The sequence below is a fragment of the Malus sylvestris genome, chromosome 3 (assembly GCF_916048215.2).
Source record: "Malus sylvestris chromosome 3, drMalSylv7.2, whole genome shotgun sequence".
NCBI classification, from domain to species: Eukaryota; Viridiplantae; Streptophyta; class Magnoliopsida; order Rosales; family Rosaceae; genus Malus; species Malus sylvestris.
Window position 1 is genome coordinate 19,416,013 of NC_062262.1, and position 8,155 is coordinate 19,424,167.

Sequence of the window (8,155 nt, forward strand, 5' to 3'; positions counted from 1 at the left end):
GTGTAACCCCTTCACAATTAATGAGAACTCCTTTACTCCATGGACGTAGCCAATCTGGGTGAACCACGTACATCTTGTGTTTGCTTCCCTGTCTTTATCCATTTACATACTTATCCACACTAGTGATTGGAGCAATCTAGCGAAGGTCACAAACTTAGCATTTTCTGTTGTACCAAAGTCCCCATTGATTTTGTGCATTAACATTTGGCGCCGTCTATGGGAACGACACTTATTCCCACTCTCTTTAGCTTTGTTAAGCTGGTTTCCACCATTCATACACTCTCGTTTGACCAAGCATCCCTTTCCAACATGGGGAGCGAAGGAAGCCACAACACACAGAATAACACCCCTCTTACACCTGGTGCGAATCAACGAAAGAATGAACAAAAGAAGTTTTCTCTTCAGGCTAAAGTCGATGAGCTGGAGGCTTAGAACAATAAGATAGCGATGAAGAATGAGATCCTCTAAGAGCAGTATGAGAAGGTCTTCGAGATGTTCCACAAGGCTAGATATACTAAAACACATGAGCTCATCATCCCTGTGAAAGTCAACCATCAACTAGGTGCCCCCCAACACGGAGAGTCATTTGCCCTCGACATGGGTATTCTCGTTAAGGAGCGAGCTACTCATCGAAATGGCAACCAACATGAGACTTCTCTCAACCCAGCTGTTTCGACTCGAAGCAGGAGGAGTGGAGGAAGACACCTCCTTACAGAAGAAGTGGAAGGATCGAAAGCCGTCTTTCGCGACTGTCGAGACTTCCTAAAGCAACGTCAAGATAATCCCAAGGGTCTCTGAAAGACTCGGTCCCCTCCTATGTCCCTGGCCGGCTACCAATTTGGGAAGGGGTAACAAGTCATAGAGAAACACGAAGATATAAGGGACTCATAGATGTTCCGACATACACACCTTGGAAGTCAGTATGGCGAGTCCAGGGAAAAATCACATGGTCTTGATCAAACCTTCCTACTTCTAAGAGGAGATGGAGATTTATGAAAGAAAACTCCAATGGTACATGACTCCACTCAGGACCTTCTTGTCCTACAGCGCCTTAAGGAAGTAAACAAGTTGAAGGCCGAACGACAAGCTGAGATACCTGATTGGAACCAACCTAGGCCTGGCCCTCTTACAAGGAGGATTCTCAGCACCCCTTCCAAGCAAAGACAAAGCAGAAGCTTGGCTTGCAACTCTATACTGGAAAGGAAGACCCGATTGAACATTTTAACCTCTTTGAGTCCACCATGGCATACCGGATGCACACCGACGAAGAGCGATGTCTTTTCTTCCTTTTCACCCTTTCCAGCATAGCTCTAAACTGATATTGTCTTCTTCCACCTAAGACAATAGACTTATTTGAGGAATTGAGGAAATTGTTTGTTTCTCAACACATTTTCCAGACGGATGACTTGTACACTATTCGCTAGAAGCCAGACGAGTCATTACGTATGTATGATGGCCGCTTCAGCCATGAGTATTCCCGTTGTGCAGAGGCAGACGGCAAGACTGCCCTCAAAGCCTTCATGGTAGGCCTACGTGATTGTTTCTTCAAGTACATGATCAATACCAACACTTGGAAGACTTACTCTGAGGTGATGGCACATGCTTACAACCATGCCTCTGCTGAGGCAATGACATATCAAGGGAAACCTCCCACAGCCACCCCTTATCAGCAAGTAGGGAGTGGAAGGCAGATCCAACCAAATGAGAAGACCTCGACCTTCCAAATGGCAGCGGTGATTCCTCCTGCCTTACTTAATACTTCACCAAGTTAACAGACATATTAATCTCAGGGCAAAATGAAAGATTTTCATCCTTACCAGTCTCATTTTAGTAAAAGGAGTAAGGGACATTATCGCGATAACCAAGGGTATCCCCACGATAATGCCCGTCCCCAAGCAGTCAACATAGTAGGCCAAGCACGTGTCAGGATAGGCCCTACCCCGAGGTATGAGACATACATGCCTTTGAATGCCATATGCGTGGCCATTTACCTCAGCATAGCACACCCTATACCGAAGCCAATGCCGAGGTAATCGGGTTACAAGCCCATAAAGAACACGAGCATGTTTTGCTACTACAACGAACATAATAGCCATGACGACGAGAAGTGTATCACTCTTCGTGATCATATTGAAGCTTTGGGGCGTGAAGGAAAAATTGATCGATTCCTCCTTCACACTTCAAGGGATAACCGTAACCAACACCAAGTGAATGTGATATATTCCATAAGCGACGGCACACCCATATCTGAATCTTCCAATAGAGCCATGAAAAACAGCGAATGAGCTTTAAGGCCTGGCCACCAAGTGTTTCACGTGGAAGACATCAGGGGAGGCAAGTATCAAAAGCCTAACTGGGATCCAATATGTTTCTACCATGAGGAAGAAAGAGGTATCATCTACCCTCATAACGACCCACTGATCGTGGAGGCTCACATAGCCAACTTTGAAGTAAGACGAATCCTGGTAGACACAGGGGCTTTGGTCAATATCATGTTTGCTAAAGCTTTCAGGGCATTTAATGTAGCTGAACACTTGCTCGATTGCTCGATTTCTCCTCTGATAAGCTTCTCTGGTGATATCGTGCAACCTATAGGGAGCATACATTTACCTTTCACCATTGGTACAGGCCCTTACACAACTACCATTACCACTAACTTCCTGGTAGTTGATTGCCCAATAGCATAGAATGTTATCTTTGGACGCACAGGCGTCAATGATCTCAAGGCCATGGTATCCACACATATGTTGTTGATGAAATTTCTAACCCCTTATGGCAATGGTTACATCAGATGAGATCAACTTAGTGCACGGTCATGTTACAACATTTCGGTCAAGCAACAACACCTGCTTGTGCCCAAGGAAACCTTTTCTATACATGACCAAGTCATAAAGACCAGCCTGGACGAAGCCAACTTGGATCTTCACGGTGGCAACAGTCAACCCGACGATCCTCGAGATGACTCTTTCACTTAGCAAGCACAACCCGCTGAAGAGCTGGAGAAGGTTTATATATCAAAAGATTATCCAGATCGTATGGTGAAGATTCGCACCACCTTGTCACCACCCATTCGGTTGGCATTGATCTCTTTTTTGCAAGAGAACACTGAGGTCTTTGCCTGGTCATACGAGGACATTGCAGGCATCTCTCTAGATATCATGTGTCATCGCTTGAGTATTGACCCCAAGACCAAGCCGGTGAGACAGAAGTAAAGATCTTATGACGTTGAACGACACGAAGCAATGAAGGCAGTTTGATTTAAATTAAATTAAAACCAAATATTTCCTTTCTGTCAAATGTTGATATGTGTCCTTGATAACTCATCTAATTTTGATGAGTCACATCCATGTGTGCGATTTGTGAGACACATGGCACATGCCACGTATGCACTGGCATGTTTGTTTATATTAAACAAGTTTAGTTTAACATATGAAATGTCCATAAAATATCATCATATGATTGAGTTTATGGCACATTTCTAATAAAGAGATAAAGAGAGAGTGAGTGTAGAAGGTAATGATACGTTGTTTTGTCTTTCACAATGCAAAAATAAAATCACAATGTTTTATGAATTTCTTTATAAAAAAAAGAAAAAAAAAAGAACTCCTTTGACAATAGTCGTGGAGATGCTATAAAGGTTGGACTGGAGTCTGGAGTGAATCCGCAAATCTTATTATTGGAGTAGGATTTTTTCCCCTTTTATTTGTATTTCCTTTTCTTTTTTCCTCTTACATTTTGTTTTTTGTCTTATGATCTCTTTAAAAAAATCAATATAAGATGTTGATGTGGTTTAATCGTAACCATTCAAGAAGGAGGGGGAGGAAAAGGTAAAGAAATTAGGAGGGAGACAATTAGGGATGGCAATTTAACCCGTCAAATCCGATCCCAGCAAATAACTGATCCGAATGGTTTGGTTTAAGGCATCAAATTTCAGGTATTTTACGGTTATGGGTAACCGTCGAATTAATTTTACAATTTTGGGTTCAGTTATGGTTATTGGGATATCCGCCCCAAACCCATACCCGAAACCGAACCAGTTCATCTTTGAATAAAAAATAAATAAATGCTTATTATATAAAAAAGGGTTGTTAATAATCATGCATTATTAAATATGAAATTAATTATTTACTTTTATATCATTAATAGTATGAATTATATGCTTATAATTTTCAAGAATGTAAATGTTTTCTTGGTAGCATAAATTTTTAATATTACTTATTAGATGCATTGTATCAATTGTACTAATAATAGCAATTTATTTAATATTGTTTTCTTAATATTCTTCATTTAGTTAATAATATAAATAAATATATAAATATCATAATAGGAAAAACCGTTTCCCGATAAAAAAATTCGTCACCCGACAGGTTTGGTTGTGGCAAAAATCTTTTCGGAAATTCTATAGGTTCGGATTCGAAGAAAATAAACCGTTCAGATATGGGGTGGCACATCTGAATCCGATCGGTCGGTTTCCATCTCTAGAGACAATCCTCCTCTCCCGTGTTATTCACATAGCTCCGAAACGCGAAATGCGTCCCCGTGCGGTCGGTCTTATTTCGAGAAGTTGACAACTGTCATCCCAACCGCTCATTCCCCGGAAAATCTTACGGTCACTAGATCTCCAATCCCCCCGCGTCTTTCAACCCATCCATAACCCTATTCTTTTCTTCTCGTTTTCTCCGTCTTCTCCACACCCAAAGCTTTTTCTTCCTCCTCCTTTCCTGTGATTATTTCCTACTTGTGTGCTCCTCCATGGTTCCTCTGTTAACTTAATTCCCAAGGTACTTCTGAAACTCAATATTTTATTAATTCCCCATCTTTCAGCTTCTTTTTTTTTCGCAATTTTTGTTCATAGTTTCTAGAGAAATAGGTCTCAGTTGGATCCATTTCTTTGATTTTGTTCAATTATGCCCCTTCTTATTCCATATTGTTCTTTTCCTTGTTTCGATTTTGTATTATTCCAGTTTTGATTTGTAGGGTTCACTTTCCAATTTTTAGGATTTTTTTTTCCTTTTGCAGGATATAAATTTCGGATTTCTGGGTTCGTCTCTGATTCGAAGTCTTAGATTTTGATTACTGGGTTTGTGTAATTGGAGGTGTTTTGATTACTGGTTTGTGTAATTGGGGGTGTTGGGGGTCAAGAGAGTTTCCATCCCTTAAATTCACGGACAGGGTCATATCCTTTTATGGAATTCGAATGCCAAGTGAGTACTCAGGTTTCTAAGAATTTGGCAGACTCTGTAGAAAATTCGTTTCGACAGCAAACTGAATCGAGTCGATTCAATTCTAACCCTGAAGCCGAAAACTTTAGCATTTCAGGACAAACATTAGATTCGTATCCTGAAAAGGAAGAAACTTCAATTCCAAAATCCACACCAATCAAGAAGCCAAACTCGGACTCTTGTGGTTTGAAACAGTTGTTGCGTAGCGATGTCCTTGTTAATTCTCGTAGAACAATCACCGATCTTCCTCCAGCTTTGTTATCTGAAATTCTGAATTGCCTTGACCCAAAAGAGCTAGGCATAGCTTCATGTGTATCAGCTTATCTCTGTAAGGTTGCATCTGAGCACCATGTTTGGAAGGATTTTTATTGTGAGAGGTGGGGAACTCCCACACTTCCAACACCTTTGGGAAAGGGAGTCTCTGACGAGACATCGTGGAAGGAGTTTTTTGTTGAAAGGGAGTTTAGGAGTAAGACCTTTATGGGACGTTATAGCATTGACGTTATGTATGGTCATACTGAAGCTGTTCAAACAGTTTTCCTTTTGGCTTCCGCAAAGCTCATATTTACTGCTGGGTATGACCAAACTGTAAAAATGTGGAAGATGGAAGAAGGATTATTGATTGCTTCTTCAAGATCTCTTGGTTGCACTATTCGTGCAGTTGCTGGAGATACAAAACTCCTGGTCGCCGGTGGTACTGATGGGTTTATCCAGTGTTGGAGGGCAGTGGAGGGCTTTCCACACTTGTTTGATATTAAGGGTCCTCAAAACCAGAATACCGAGTTTCGGCTATGGGAGCATGAGGGGCCCATAACTTCTCTTGCTTTGGATTTGACTAGGATTTATAGTGGTTCCTGGGACATGACTGTTCGTGTATGGGATCGGTTTTCACTCAAGTGTGAGAAGATTTTGAGGCACAGTGATTGGGTATGGGAACTTGTGCCTTGGGATCTTACAGTTGCTAGCGCATCGGGTTCTGATGTTTATATTTGGGATACTAGTAGCGGGAGACTGATGACCATTATTCATAATGCTCATGTTGGTAATACCTACTCTTTGGCACGAAACCTCACAGGGGATTTTCTATTTTCTGGAGGGGATGACGGTGCAATACACATGTATGAAATCACTAGTCATGGTCTCGAGACTGATGCATTACTCGTTGCCACATGGGTTCCTCACTCAGGCCGTGTCTATTCCCTTGCATTTGAGTTTCCATGGCTTGTTTCTGCATCTGCTGATGGGAAACTCTCACTAATTGATGTGAGAAAGCTTCTAAGGACTAGAAAGCGTGCTTCAGAAAAGGGTTTTTCATGTATTAAGCATGTGGATCCAAGTACTGTGGAACCTCCACAGAGGATGTTACATGGTTTTGCGAAAAATCTTGTGTCAGTGGACATTGGTGCTGATCGTATTGTATGTGGAGGTGAGGAAGGTGTTGTTAGGATATGGAACTTCACAGAAGCTTTGGAGATTGAGCGGAGGGTTTGTGCTTCAAGAGCAATGCGGTTGGAGAATAGGATGAGGCGGCGTATGCTCCATTTAGAGAATAGCAGCAGAGCCAGTCGGAATGATCAATGTTCGGTTGCAGCCAAGAAGAACCCAGTCACTGGTGACAGGAGTGGTTGGCTCAGTAAACGTGCGTTGAGCGGGAAGGTGAAGTTATAGTAGCAGGTAACAGTTACGTAGAATGTTTATGCAACAATAGAAAACAGTTTGTGGTTTGAGCAGGTGAGCAGACTAACTGTAGATTTCTCATTCTGCAATTTGGATTTAAAATTGTTTGTAGCCATCTCGCAGATGGGTTTGTTGCTTTCTAACGATATTCTATTGTTAGATGGATTTGATATGTTTTGGTTTAATTTTAGTGTTCAAGGCTTTTCACACATAACATTTCGTTCTCAATCATACGGAGATTTCTTCCGTTGTTATACCGAGTAAGCGATGTTAGTGTGTGGAAGGGACAAACTTACCATTACTTTGGCTTAAGTATCGGTTGATTGTTGATGAAGTGGCAGAGGCACTTCCATGTAAAAAATCCACTGTTTGGCTCGGTGTTTGCATTTTACGTGACAATGTATGTCATGCATATATGGATCTCAAGTGTGTGATTGCTTATGGTTTCAGACAGGAATATGGCTAAGACATGTCTTTCTTGTGCAAGATGGTGCACGGAGGCTCTTCTTTTACATTGATGAAGTGATTATGCTACTCCGGTGAGCAGTAGTGTTATGCGCACCTTAGGATATACGTACGCAGAGGTGTAGTCATGAAAATAGTTAATGATCAGCGCAGTAGAGAAGGATATACGTACTTTGCTTTTAACTGAAACTGACGAATGCGTTGGGAACTACTAGTTGTTGTTATCTTACCCGAATGACTCCTCGTCCCTGACGATGCTCACGAGATAATACTTTGTACTTCACTAGGAAATAACTCTTATCAAAGCATGGTTTATCTTTTATGTTATCAAATTTGAAGGTAGTTGACATTGGTTGAGGATGATCCTAGTTCTTTAATTTTGTTTTGTTTGGGGTGACCTTGTCTAGTTGCCAATTGTTTACTCACTGCCAATTCACTCATCTTCTGCAAAAGCAAAATCTTGCGAAAATGGTTACAATAAACATATTTTGACATTTGGATTGCAAAAATGATCATTTTAAGTAACAAGGACGTATTGATGATATTCACACAGAACGTTAACGCAACATAATCTAAAAACAACATAATAAACAGAGTCATTTTTGCAATGAAATGTGAAAATATGTTTAGCTAATTGCCCCAAATTCTTTAACCCATTTCATTTATACTTTCAACGTAACTTTTGAAATAAAGCTTTAAAATTCAAATTTCAGGAAAATATTAAATTTGATGAAAATATGACTTACATACATTACATCTCTTTTAAAGACGCTCTTATTCTTTGGAATCCT

The 8,155-nt window shown here is 40.9% G+C and overlaps 1 protein-coding gene across 3 annotated transcripts; it reads left to right on the forward strand.

Moving 5' to 3' along the window:
* Positions 1–4,410: 4,410 nt before the first annotated feature.
* Positions 4,411–7,741, forward strand: LOC126615208 (F-box/WD-40 repeat-containing protein At5g21040-like). 3 transcript variants are annotated; one of them, XM_050282996.1, is made up of 3 exons: positions 4,411–4,781; positions 5,020–6,896; positions 7,350–7,741. In XM_050282996.1, the coding sequence occupies exon 2, from the start codon at positions 5,187–5,189 to the stop codon at positions 6,888–6,890; it is 1,704 nt and encodes a 567-aa protein (XP_050138953.1). In that variant the 5' UTR covers positions 4,411–4,781; positions 5,020–5,186; the 3' UTR covers positions 6,891–6,896; positions 7,350–7,741. The 3 variants fall into 3 exon arrangements, with proteins under 3 accessions (XP_050138953.1, XP_050138951.1, XP_050138950.1); XM_050282994.1 differs by having other exon boundaries at positions 4,412–4,781; positions 7,387–7,741; XM_050282993.1 differs by lacking the exon at positions 7,350–7,741 and having other exon boundaries at positions 4,413–4,781; positions 5,020–7,113.
* The last annotated feature ends 414 nt before the right edge of the window (positions 7,742–8,155 follow it).